A 14,451-nucleotide genomic window follows, 5' to 3' on the forward strand; every position below is an offset into this window, starting at 1 on the left:
TTAATGGACAATATGGTAGGGTGAGTGGTTTGAATAGAATTCATACTCAAGGCCTTAGTAGAAAAGTATAATATTCTAATTATAGGTATAATCAAAAATATTGTCTGAATTAATATCGTTAATTATATTGCATTAAACTTCAAACTCAGAACCTATATTCAAAGAATAAATCTAAGTTTGAGTAGACTGACCACAAATCTATTTCCTCTCCCCCTTCTTTCAGATATCATCTCATTAGAATTAAAGGCATTTTTTAAAAAAGCTATACATAAGACAGGATAAACAGCAGATGATTTTTAATGTTTGAAAGGTGAAAAGACTAGATAAAGGAGTGGTAACTGACATGGCAGAACAGAGGAAGCACAACCTTGGTACCTACAGAGGCTGACTAGGACAGGAACAAGAAAACCAGTTTGTCTTACAGAACCCAAGGCAGGCTCAGAGTTCAGAGGCGTGGTCCCCAAATCCTTGCAGTGAGGCCCATCAGTTAACGAGTTGTCCAAGTGATGCTTCCAATTAGATCTTAACAGACAGCCAAGGACCATCACACGTTTGAGGGAAGCCCCCAACAAGTAAGAGATCAAAACAGGAAGAAGGAATGGGACTTCCCTGGTGGCGCAGTGGTTAAGAATCCGCCTGCCAATGCAGGGGACACGGGTTCGAGCCCTGGCCCAGAAAGATCCCACATACCACAGAGCAACTGAGCCCATGCGCCACAACTACTGAGCCTGCGTTCTAGAGCCCATGAGCCGCAACTACTGAAGCCCGCACGCCCTAGAGCCTGTGCTCCGCAACAAGAGAAGCCACTGCAATGAGAAGCCCACGCACCCAACAAAGAGTAGGCCCAGCTCACCGCAACCAGAGAAAGCCCACGTGCAGAAACCAAGACCCAATGCAGCCAAAAAATAAATAAATAAAATAAAATATAAGGACGCTTTAAAAAAAAACAAAACAAAACGGGAAGAAGGAATTGATGGGAGTGATAAAAACTCAGGAGCAAATGAAAACTTGAAATTGCATCAGTGAAAAAAAGAATGACAGGATATAAGAGAACTCTATAAATTGAAAATAAGGTAGACAAAACAATATATTCAATAGAAGGATTAGAGCACAGTCAAGGAAATCTCCAGGAAGCAGGACAAAAAGACAAAATGCAAAGCAGGAGGGGAAAAAAGTTAGCGATCTGGTAAGTCTAAGACTTCCAACATCTGAATAATAGGAACCTGGAAGAAAAAAACAGAATATCAAAGAAACACACCAAAAAGGTCTATACCAAACCAAATTATGAAATTTCAAAATCCCAGGGAGAGGGAAGGTACTAAAAGGTTCCCGAGAAGGAAGGGATGGGGGAAAATGACTAAAATCGGTAATGTACAATGTACCATACAATGTCAACAGGTTTAAGAGCAACAGTGTAAATGAGAAGATGAGAGGGAAATGTCTTTAGAACGGCAAAAATTAGTTTCAACTGAGAATTCTATACTTTATCAAATAGAAGGAGTTTCAGAGAGGCTAGATCTCTCTAAACTTTCTGCCCATGTGCCCTTTTCCCAGGAAAATGTGCTCCAGTAAAACAAGGAAGTATAACAAGACAAGAGGGAAACAGAATCTAGGACATAGGGGATCCAACATAAGAGAGCAGAGTTATGTGAGATCCCAGATGACTTCACACAGATATCCCAGGAAAAGAGGCATAGAGCAGGCCTAGGGGAACACTAGTCTATATGGGAGTAGGAAGACAAAAGATTGGGGCAAAGTGTCTCCAAGAAAAAAATGGAACAGATGTGGCTTAGTAGACGGAAAATAGTTTTCATAGGCATGTGACAAATGTTAAAACATTTGGGGAAAAAAATAGCTGTTAGAAAACAGGCAAGTGAATATAGTCAGGAAATTAATTCCACAGAAAAAATGAAGAATGTGAAAGCAGGGAGACCGGGCAGGGAGCTACTTACTGCATTTGGCTGTGTGAGATCACGTTGGCTAGGAAAAGGGGGATTGGGTTATCCTAGAGAAGTGCAGAAGTGCTCCAATTTCATTAATATTTAAGAAAAAGAATGAAGGGTGTACAAGGAGGAGGCACAGTCAGAGAACTATATGGCTCAGCAATGCACAATATTTGCAGAGTCGTAGTAATGTAAACATTGATTCTGATTTAATAAAAACTGATACATGTTGAGGGAACACAGGGAGGGAAATAACGTCATGGTGGAGCGAAGAAGCTCAGCTTTCACCTGCTATGACAAGAAGTCAATGGACAGTGCTAAAAATTAACTTACCTGTTATACTTTTATTACTTTGGTTAAAAAATAAGATCAAAAAAATAAGGCAAAAGAATTTAAGGCAGATCTTTATACTACAACCGTATTAGTGAAATTTAACGGAAATGTCAGAACCCTTAAAAAATGGGCACTACTAAGTCAAAGACTTTCCTGAATACATTTGATAATTAGGAAAATAGAGATTTAGAAAATCTACAAAAAAGAGGTCCATGCTAACAGTATTGGATCCATCATATTTTTAGGAATCATGGCAGACATATTTTTAATTCAAACTATTAATTTCTTAACTTTTCAACTGTTTACTTACATGGTTGAAATGGTTGCTCCTCCTCTTTTCCCGCACTAAGAATAAAAAAAATTAACTGATGAATTCTGATACAAATGCCATAGAAAAATAAAAGTAGTCACTAATTATCTGATGGATTACCAATAACACAATGAGATAGAATTCCATTCTATTTTTTAAAATAATTTCCAACAAAATATATAATTTAAATCACCCAGCAAGATGAGTCCTATAAATAAAATCTAAAAACTTAGTTTCACTTTTTTGACCTAATAGATATTCTGTATTAGGCACAAATGAAAGACTCCCCATTTACAAAAGAAAAGGACAAAGCAAATCAGGCCAGGTGAGAAACTTAGCTAATAAAAAAATGTACCTGCTGCATAGCTGAACTACTAGCCAGGAGTATTTTCTCAGTCTTCATTTACACACAGCTTACTTTAATTACCACAATCTACAGATGACGACTCTAAGAACCAGTTTCTGGCCAGGCACTCGTCTCCGAACGCACCAGGATCTCTGGAAGCATCCTGAACCACTTAATGGTAACCTACTCAAATACCTTACTGAAAAAATACACAACTGGAAAGTAACCTATGTTAAACGTAAATTTTAAAATGAGTGTGCTGACCTAAATGAACATATCTACAGCACACAAAACGGTTTTGCTCCAACAAAGGCCAGAAGAATAAAAGCCTGAAGAGGGTCTTAGGCCACACTCTTGCTCACATTGCCTCCTTTAACTCCAGACAGGCATCACAGGCACGGATTCCTTAAGGCTGAAGAGAGAGACAGGCATGGGACAGCTTTTCTTTTACTGTCTCCAGAGCCCCTCTACATGTGAGCAGCTCATGGCTCTGGAAGAAACTGAGAAATAGAGCAATCCTAACCAGAAAGGAGTGGCTCAAGTACACACACTAGAAAAATGCAAGTTAGAAACCCCAGGAGCTTCCAGGTTGGTGAGCATGTAGTACCCTTGCAGAGGGCATCAAAGCTCTGTGCCCTGTCCCCATGCCTGGCCCTATGCATCTCTTCCATCTGGCTGTTCCTGAGTTATATCCTTTTATAAAAACCAGTGATCTAACGGAAAAAAACCAAAAGCAAAACAACAACAACAAAAAACCAAACCTCCGTTTTTTATTGTGCTGCATCACTTTAAATATTATGGAATGTTCACTTCTTGTATTCCTGCTCTCGTAATCAACTGAAAAACTTGGTCACGTATGGCTTTTTAGCAAATAAACTAGGATTTAACATAACATTCAGGAAGACAAGCAGGCAAGCAGGAGTGCAAAAAATTCTACGGTTCTGATTCTCATCTTAAAACAAGGAGGACACAGGAAATGTATATGAGTTTCACATGCTGAGGATAATCTTCTGGAAAACCCCATATGGCATGTTGCTCTTATTACCCTGGCACAGCACTACATTAGGATGAGAAAGTTTTGAATAGCTTAAAAGTTCTGAGTAGCATAAATCTGGATGTGAGATAGGCTCGTCTGGTTGAACACTGTGTAAAACAGGGCCAAAATCACAAGGCTCAATTCCCACATATAACAACTGATTTTTCTGATTTGACCAAATGAAAACCTAACTGTGACCTAAACCCTATCATTTGTCTTTAACATATGTGCTCTTCGGAGCAAGGGGAAAAGGACAAAGTAGCATGGAGAAATAGACCACATCTAAATCATGTGGCCAGTTGACTATGTTGATAAAGAGGTGGCAAAATGTATAAACAGATAGTCTAAGTGTTCTCCTCCCTAAAACACTGACAACTAAAGGAAACTGTATCATCAACATATTAAAATAAGACAAGTGAATACATAAAAAAGTGAAACATTTAAACCACTGTAAGAGTTTTTCTAAATACCTCCTATAATACACAAAACAAAAACAGTTTTCACTCTTTTTCTCAGGGAAAAAAAAGCATTGCCTTACCATCTGTTTGAGATTTGCTCGGAAAAATGGTGCTTGCCCTTGGGTGGTCAGAAGGGTTTGGTTCCAAAGCTAAGTCTGTATAGGAAGAAGAGAAAAAGGTGTGGTGATTTAGTTGAGTAGAAAAATACATGATTTTAAAGATAGCTACACATTGATTGAAACCACTTATTAATAGTCTTGAGAAGAGCTTTTAGTAATGACAAAAAGGCAATTTTAGTAAAGGCACAATATAAAAATTCTATTGGGAAACAGCAAAATTGTAGAAACTCTCCATACATGTGGAGTAAAACCATGGCTATGTCTTAGACTTCTTTAACTTGCACCTAAATAATCTATGCCATTTTTAGATGAATCATATATGTGACTCCCCTCCTATTTATCAATTAAAAATTCAGTCACCCTCTTTTAAAGCTGATATTACTAGCACATTCCAGGAACAGTCTCAAGAAGCAAGTTATGCTGTGGCCAACTACTGTCAGATACCAGCTCAATATATCAAATATGCCAAAACGAAGTGAGTTGCTTTTGGCAAATGTTCTTCAGACAATCAAATGGCTAATTCTAACTCCATTCAACAAATGAACTCATTTCATTGGCTGTGGTTTATCTGGGGGCTATTCATCATGGCAGATTTAAGAGGACTACATAAAAGTTCAATGTTCTAATCTAGAGGAACACTTCCATGAGAGTGATTTTTAACTTTGCCCTCTATTTCCAAAGCTAAACTCACTTCTTCATTCCACGCTGCATGATTAATTTGGGGCTTCAATAAGAGTACTTTCTGGAGCAGATCATAGGGCTACTAGAAAAAAATTTTGGCCATACCTACACGAAAAGGTGGGTCTGCCTGTAGCCCACCTTGCACCAAGGTGGGATAGCGTCTTCTATTTAGGCAGAAATACAAAACAAGCACAAGCTACCACACAGGATAGTAAGGTTGTTGTTTCAAACAAACAAACAAACATAAAAGCCCTATGACACTTCCTCAGCAAAGTCCATCTCAAACCATTTAACCAATCTTTTAAGAAACTGGACCAAGATTCAGATAAAGAGTAATGGTTAAGGCAATTATTTCCCAAACCACATAATAACTGATCTGTTTTTGAAAGATGGCTTTGATGGTCAAAGTGAAATACAAATATATCCCTGCCTCTTAGAGAATCCAAAGAATACACACATTGATATATTAAAAACTAATTAGTCTAGTAGTGAATTCTGTCTAACCCAGCATTTCACAAATGTATCTACCTAGAATCCCCTTTTCCCACCCAGAAAGAATGTGGCACGAACAGTAATTTTGGACTTCCCGTTTTAACAGGAATCTGAGCCATCCATTTTAATGTCATTGCCAGCACTAGTAATTTACAGAGCTAAACCAACTGCTTTGTTCTTCATGAAAATTCCTTCACTGAATTTGAAGTTTATCAAGCTGCTTTTGGAGAAAATATTCTATTCAACATTTTTATGTAAAAGACCCATACAATTATTTTAAAGTTTTTTTCTCCTACATATTTGAAAAATTAAGACAATGGGAAAATAAATTATTTCAGCTGTACACAAAATGGCAGGCAGAGACTTTCACAGCTGCCTCTAACCTATAGCTTCCGAAAGAATTCATGACTACTTACCTATACCAAAAAGAAAGTAAATAGACTACATTTGAATCTAAAAAATAAGCAGAAATGTTTGCAAAGTAGCTGTCTTATTTATCAGTGTCTATGGCATGGTAAAACTTAACAATTTTCAATGGAAGTCCAGGAAAATTAAGTGCCAGAATCAAAGAGAAGCAAGCTTTAACACACACACACACACACACACACACACACACACACCCGCCAAACCAAGATGTGCTACTACAGATCTAAATACAAAAGTCAAGAAGGCTGGGATAAAAGAAATGACAACATGCAAAAAAAAAAAAAGTAAACTTAGCCCAAGTGACCAGAAAAAAGCTGGCACTCTCCCTACTCTATCCTAGGGGGTTCAAAGGTAGGCACAGGATCCAGGAACGGCCAATCAATCACAGCTGTCCTGGGGCTTGCCAAGAAAAGAGAAAGGCAGAACTGTACTCTAGGATCCTTAGCTAGTCTTGAGCTGCTGGACACTCCCCTTGCTATCATGAGGGGAAAGGCTTTTCAGGAGACATCAACAGAGGAGAGCAGAACTGAGGAGATCATTTAACTCCTGGGTCAAGTAGTGCTTAACTCTGTGATGTTCTTTTAACTTGCAACTGAAGGAGACCTGGTTAATCAGCAGTACTGATGATCACACTAAAGGTGGGGAAAGGTAAAAGTCACTTGCTCATTCCTTTATCAAATATCATGAACAAAAATCTGCATGAGACAAAACGATGCTCTGTTTAAAAGTTACACACAACCATTCACAATCATTAACACACAATGATTCACAACTGTTACTTTTAGTTGCTTTTCTTATACGTTAAAAAAAGCTCTAATTAGTGTACAATTTATGTCTTCTTGTTACTAACAAGCGCTCTCCACCCCACTGTTGCATATTTATTGTTTAATGAATACACACTGGCCCATCAAGTGTTATTCCTATACTGGACTTAGCCAATCCCCTATTGCTGGGGATTGGTGCTTACAAAGTTCTATTCTTAAAATATTATGAGGAAAATCTTTATGTACATAGTTTTTTAAAATAATGGTTTTATCTCCTTAGCAAAGATCTTCGGAAGTGGAATGACTAAGCCAAAAGGTTAGATCACTTTCACGGCTCCATGTACAATGCTAAATTGCTTCCTAAAGAAGGTGGGGGGCACATTAGGGTATAATGCTACCAATCATGACATTTTGATTTCCTACCCTTGCTTTGGATACTTGAAAAAAAAAAAAAAAATTCCTACTGATATGAATGAGGAACCTCACTGTAGATCTAATTTGTATTTCTTCTGATTACACAGTTTGACCATTTTCCCACAGTTATCAGTGTTATTTCCACTTTGGTGAGTTGGCCTATCATTTGAATGTACTGTAAACACCAGGGCCCTACTGCTGTCAGTTTGCATGAGGTTTTCAGAAAATATTAATCTTTTGTTTATAGCCTATATAACTAACAATTTTCTATATAACTTGCACTTTTTGCTAATGAAAAATACCACATCACTATCTTATAGAATGGACATGTGAGCCATTAGACAGTAAACTCATACATACACACAATATTTCTGCACTTCCCATGAACTATCTTCCCAAGAGCCTAAGGAGACTATGATAAAACCTACCACACTCTTCACTATCACAAAGGTAAGACTGCCAACTATTAAGCAAAGCTTTACCACCCACCATCCCTCTCATCCCTCTCCCCACCACATGCACACACAGTAATTTAGAGACTTCAGGGAATTACTGTGCATTCAGGAAATTACATGGATTCTTCCGAAAGTTATTTCTTTAGAAACCTCTAAGAATGTTTTACCCAGGAGAAATATTCTTGAGCTCATGATTAGGGGTTATGATTAAAACTGTATTTTAAGACCCATCATTTTTGTATTATCAATTTAAATTGCAACTTATTTGACAGCATGATAGGTCGATGTAGAAAAAGTATGATTAAAAAAAAATTAAACTCGATCTTCATGTAAACATTCCTCAGAGGAAACCTGTAAAACACCACCGACACTGAGTACTGTTTTTCCTCCAATCTAAGATTCTACCAGTTGTTAAGATCCATCTCAATTGCAGTTGTTAAAAGTGTGAAAACATAGGCAACTTAGAACAAATGAAATGCATTACTGAAGGCTAAAAGTGTTAAAACTATGCTATCAAACTGTCGATAAATGATTTGTCCTTGTTAAAATATTAGAGGGAGAGGGAAGTGACCAAGAAAGCATCTGACAGAAGCAGCATATTTCAGAAAGCGATTAATATCGACATATTGATTTCAATATATTCCAAATAAACAGGAGATGTCAGCAGTTTCTGGGCCAACTGCTGAGCACCAGTTTACTTAACGGTAACCACTGCATTTACTGAACTGCCCTAGCATCCCTATACTGTGCAGTGTATTAGTTTTATGGCTCATAATACAAACATTACAATCTTTACAATTACCATGTAAACTGATGATTTCATCTCTTTGCGTCCACACTTTCCACCGCAGTCAGGGAGTTCCTGCCAGCCAGCCCTGAGCTGGGCTGCCTCACCAGCGGGTACACAGCAGGCTCCTGCACCTGCCAGGCTACTGCTCACCCAAGCCTTGATCCTGCTTTCCTAGCTTCTGACAATCCTGGCTTCCAAACTTCCCAGCTCTGGTTTCCAACTGCTTCTGTACCTGCCTCTACCCTGGTTCTCAGTTTTGCCTTATTTTAATCCTCAATCAGTGTTACAGTGATCATGACTGAGAGGTGACACATAGGTAAGTACACCTGGCTTTATATATTTCTAAAGAGCACTTTACTCAGTTTCTTGGACTTTTAAGAACCTTTCTGGGTTGCAAGTTACCTTCATTTCATTTCACATTACGCAGTGTTACTGTTTTAACTCTTAAGTTTTATTACTTTAATACACTAAAACAACAACAACAAAAAAGGCTGAGAAAAAAGGTAGTATTCCAAAGAAGCTCACATAATGTCAACAATAAATTCTGTTCCTATATGCCATGCATTTGGAATTTACAGTCCTACTCTCTATCAATACTCATTTTTAAAACCTTGGACAACTCAATTTATACCTAAGAGAAGAATTCCTACACTACCTAACTCAGAACATGGTGAGAATCAAATGAAATGCAAGAGCAATCTATATACTACAGCCTATTTTAGACCCTTATTAATATCGCTTTTTTGTTCAAGCCACTGTTGGCTCTCACCTGAGCTACCGCACCAGCCTCCTAACTGGTCTCCCTCTCTGCTTCCTTCCACCCTTACAGTCTATTCTCACACAGTAGCTGGTCTGATCTCCCTCCGCCCTCTCTACCCCCCTTCCCTTTTTCTAAGAATTAACATCATTCCCCTGCATATAATCCTTCAATGGTTTCCCATTACAATTAGACTAAAATTCATATTTTTTGGTCAAGGCCCACTAGGCATACAAGGTCTTAATCCCCCATATTCCTCCTGGCATTCATTCACTCAGCTGCAGCCACCCATCTTTCTGTCCTTGGCACGCATCAAGCATATTCCCTTCTTAGGAACTGCACAGAAGCCTCTTCTCCCACAGCCTCACACGGCTCTCTTAGGACTGCTCATGGGTCGCTTAAGGAGAGAAGCTGTCTTTAACCACCCCTTGTAAAACTGTCCTCCTCCCCAGCCCATTACCTTCATTTTCTTTCTTAGTGTTCTCACTACCTGATGTTATTCTTGTGTCGTCAGCCCCCAGGCACCTCTAGAAAGTAAGGACCTGAGTTAGGATACGGGTTTTGTCTTGTCTAACCACTGTTTGTCCTGCCTCTGGAATGGTGCCTAATAATCATGTTTCAGTGTACCCAAAACCAGTTAAGGTTTTCCCAATTTTCCCACATCATCTAAGATTTCTTCTAATGCTGTCTTTTGATGTGTCTGTCACCTAGGACCAGAGTTAATTTCAGATCTCTTAGAGTAGTAGTTTAGTTACTCAGAATCAAAGACACAAGACAGGTTACCAAGAACCACGAAAACCTAAAAGAGGAAATCTAATGTTCAGTGAAAAATCAATGGTAACTTTAATTTGGAAAAAGAACATTTAATGTTAAAATACCTTTACTACAAAATGACTCACCCTATGAATTTAATTAAGTCGTAAGACAAAGTGTACAATCAGAATGCTATAGAGAAGTATCAATACAATGCATCAGTTTTTATCTGTGTCCCCTGACTAAAGCATTATAATGGGATTATAAAAGATGCTCAACCATAAAGGCTGGGTAAATGAATTATGCTCCAAGGTTATTCGATGGCCCAGTAAACAGTTGGTAAAAGGCAGGCTGTAGAGCTATGCGCAGTTGCATGGAAATACATCACCCTGGAGCACTCTCTAGGTGTCAGCACGGTTACAGGAGCTTCATGTCGTTACTTTTCTTTATAACAAAAAGTTACAAAGTGGCACATAAAGAACAATCCCATCTTTGTAAAATAAACACAATGTTATGTTTATATGCATACAAAAGGTTCAGGAAGAATCAACACCAAAATATTAATAAAAATTCTGGATATTCTGAGTGTGAGTGAAGGACTTTTCTGTGTTTTCTCAATCTTTCACATCAAATGTTCATTAATACTGTCACCAAAAAAAGGAAAGATCTGTTGCTCAGAGGTTTTTCCACATCATATTGCCAATTCCTTCCCTACCCACTCTTCAGGGGGATGGGAGGTAGGGGTCACTTGAGAGAGCACCTTTCACCAGAAAATTAGCAAAGCTCCTAAGGTCAGAACATAAAGGCTGTATGAAAAGTTGATGAATAAAAATAAAATCAGATAATAGGACCGTAGCATCTTCTTTTCTATTATGACACTACCATCAGTTATATTAGATATACTGTTAAAGACAAAGTAGTAAAAAATTCTTTTGAGTCTATCTGAAATCTATACTACGTTCTTAGGAGTTACTTTTTTGAGATGGCTTGAAGAAATCATGTTCTTCTCCAATGTTTCTGAAGAACAAGACAGAGCATCATTTATGTACGATTTTCTCTAAGTAACCAAATAATTCTTCACTGTAGAAAAGCCAAAATGTTTTATATCTGAGTAGGTATTTCTCAGTTTCCAGGGAAACTGATACAAAATTGTCTGAAATAAAGACATGAAGAGCAAACTTCCAATGTGCCTGTACTTTATATTTGGTGTTCTGACCTTGTTTCTATGGAAACTTAATTAATAGGCAAATGCTGAAATTGAGGTTTCTCTTATCACTTTATCGAATGCCCCCCCCAAAAAAGACAAATTGAAATGAAATTTTAACAATCATGTTAAACATAAAAAGGTAAATTCTGTACTCATGAACTCTATTTTTCCAGTTCCTGATTTAGCACTCCTTCCTTATCATACATAGTCGTATGCTAAATGCTTAGTACCTTACCTGCCCGCTTACCAGCTTCCCCTAATGTCCCTCTGTCCAGGGCATTCTCGGCTTCAATTGGATTTCACCAGAACAAACTCTTTAAATTATATCAACGTGTTTACCTGACTGATAAATTTAGGCTATTTCATGACTTCTACTTTTATTCATATCCATTGCAATGTATGTACAGACAGAGAATGGAGAGGTAAATGTTGCTTCTGAGTTGTGTACAATAAACTGGAATGGCAATAATCAAAACTGGAGTATGCTGAGATAGGCCTAACTTATGGATAAATTATAATAAAATATAAGGTGCACTCTAAACAGTTTCTTAAGCATCCCAAGAACTGAATTTGGCATATCTACCACCTCCCAAGTCTGTCTCTTTTGTTCAGTAGCTGTGTTACACAGTCATTTCAGATCTCTAAGTCTTGGCTTCTTCATCGGCAACAGAGGGAGAATATATACGGGCCTTATTTGTAGATGGAAGGGCCGAGTGAAATACACAAGAAAATGCATTGTAAATCTTAAAAGAATTCTATAAAGGTCCAATTTTCGTCTCTCATCCTACACTAGCCAACTACTAACTGTTTTTAAAAATCATTTAGAGGCTTACCTTATAGCAACAAGCAGAGCAGTTTTCACAAGTACTTACATGCTTTGTGTTTAAAGCTACAATTAATTCACATAATTTGTTCATTCTTTCACAATATCTAACGATTCTGAAAAGGGAGTACTTTCCACTTACAAAGCCACGTCCATCATAAGGGTGAATCCACAGGCTTCATTATTCTAACTTTTAAAGAAATTAAATAAACCCAACTAAAATTTAAATAGAAGAGCTGTAAGACATTTCGTCTATGAAATAATGAAATAATCTCTGGCATTTAAATGAAACAAATGGGCCAGTGGGGCTTTAACATCTTTATGATACAATGTTTTATACTTCAAAGAACAGTCTTTATTAAAGTGCCACTATGCTACCCAGAATTTTTTTTTTTTTTAACCTAGAGCCATCCCTTTCCAAAATTCTAGAGGCAAAAATCAAACATTTCCTCTCTTCTCTCTCTCCTCTCCTCCCCGACAACACCCACCCCCAGCCACTTAGTCTACAGAACTTTTACCTGAACATTCCTAAAGTTAAATAGTATTCTACTGGGGGGGGGGGCGGAGGAGGAGGGAGCCATGGAGACATTTTTCTGCAGGATGGATGTGGTATGTTAACTCCCAAACCTTTATATTACAAATTACAATCTGAATTTGTTTTTTCTCCTTTGAAACTTCTGTCCAGCAGTCTCAGGAACCACCTCACCCCTCCCTTAGAACAGGCAACGTGCAAAAGAAGTCGGTTAAGGCTGTGCAACTGAAGACATACTTGTGTCAAAGTGGGAATTTAAAAGTAATCAGAACTCCATGGGGTCTCCTTTGGTAAAGAAAAAAAACCCAACAACTATTCTCTGCAGCCGTGGCAGTAACGTTTCACACCGTTCACAGTTATTTTAAGCCCCTCTCCCACCATTTTCTTTCCTATCGTGTTCAAATTATAGTTAGAAGGGATAAAGTAGCTTCTATCAGGGCGACTGAAAACATTAAAATCCAAAGAATTTTAGTTAAGAACACCACACTGACTCTGTCCATCTCTATTTTGAATTTAAATGACAAATCCTCTAATGTTTGTCTTAATTGTCTCGAGTATCAACTACCTTAAGGAATAGAAATCTGTCATCAGGCCCTTACCTAGTTCCTTCGCTTAGGTACCATCTGGATAGGGAGACGGGATGGATACGCCGAAGTTAGAGTATTTAAGTTTGCATTAAGAAAAGAGAGACTACACCAGAAAGTCTCTGCTAAGTCCCACGAGATGTTAAATAGAACCACGAACAGGAAGGGCCGCGGATTGGAGGGTCTCAGGCCGGGCTGGGAAATGGGAACGGGGGAAAGAATTGGGCATTCGGGTAGGGAAGAGGGAAGGAGACTGGCCGGACGCGACTGGTAAAGAATAAGGGGTGGGGACGCCAAGCAGAGCCAGCCTTCGTCCCCGGTGCCCAGCCCTGGGAGAGCCAACTCCGGGCAAGAAGGAGCCCTAGGCGGCGTCTCCCTCCCGGGGGACCCTGGGGGCGGCGGAGGCCAGAGGTAAGCCCGAGAGCAGACGGCGCCGACCCCGCGAGGGGCGAGGCGCGCCCGCCGCTTCTTACCTTCGGGCATCTCCCGGTCGCTGATGTGCTGCAGGTGGTGGCCTTCGCCACCTGCGAAATCCAACTCGGCGGGTTCCACGGTAGCCGCCGCCGGAGCTACTGCCACCGCATTCCCGGCCGCCGCCTTGTAGACCTCAGACTCGCAGTCCGGCTCCGCTGACCCCCTGCGCCGGCCCGACTTGGGGCTGGCATTGGGGGACAGGCAACAACACAGCGAGTTCCCCATGGGGCGCCTTCACTCCTCGCCGCCGCCGCCTCCGCTCGTCCCCCGACTCTGCCGAGCACAGAAGCCGCCCCCTCCCCCAACAATGGCGCGGCGGGCACTGGCAGCCCCGGGCTATGCCGGGGCTGTGCCGCACATGCAGACGCGACTTCGCCCGCCGCTCTCCTGTCCGCCCAGCCGCCGGGGCCCCGGGCAGGGGTACGGCCCCGGCCGCACCCCTGCCCAGCCGCTGGGCCCCGGGCAGGGGTCCGGCCCCGGCCGCACCCCCGCCGCTGCCTCCCCGGAACCAACTAGTCTGTGAGGGCGGTGACCAGACCCGCTTATTTAAAAGGGCTGGGAACCAGACAAGCGCTGAGACGCGCAGCCACTGAGGGAGAGAGCGCAGCCGGAGCTCCTCCTCCTTCCGCTGCCGCCTCCCGACTGAAAGTAGCTAGCCCGGCCGGCCCTTGCCTACCGGAATGTGTCCTTCGGTTACCTGGTTACGACGGACCAATCACGAACAGAGTTCCCTCCACGCGCCCTCCTCAGAGCG

The 14,451-nt window shown here is 40.3% G+C and overlaps 1 protein-coding gene across 2 annotated transcripts in view; it reads right to left on the minus strand.

Annotated features, from left to right (window-relative positions):
* The window catches only part of LOC309653567 (cyclin-Y-like protein 1), a 34,356-nt gene extending 20,399 nt beyond the window's left edge, over window positions 1-13,957 (minus strand). For both annotated transcript variants that reach the window (XM_082478478.1, XM_082478477.1), the window contains exons 1-3: window positions 13,697-13,957; window positions 4,507-4,581; window positions 2,587-2,621 (exon numbers count right to left, since the gene is read on the minus strand). In XM_082478478.1, the coding sequence (XP_082334604.1) occupies window positions 2,587-2,621; window positions 4,507-4,581; window positions 13,697-13,922 (336 nt within the window). In that variant the 5' untranslated portion in view covers window positions 13,923-13,957. The remainder of the gene's footprint in view (window positions 1-2,586; window positions 2,622-4,506; window positions 4,582-13,696) is intronic.
* Window positions 13,958-14,451: the final 494 nt, after the last annotated feature.

The sequence above is a fragment of the Balaenoptera physalus genome (assembly GCF_965194825.1).
Source record: "Balaenoptera physalus genome assembly, contig: HAP1_SCAFFOLD_601, whole genome shotgun sequence".
NCBI classification, from domain to species: Eukaryota; Metazoa; Chordata; class Mammalia; order Artiodactyla; family Balaenopteridae; genus Balaenoptera; species Balaenoptera physalus.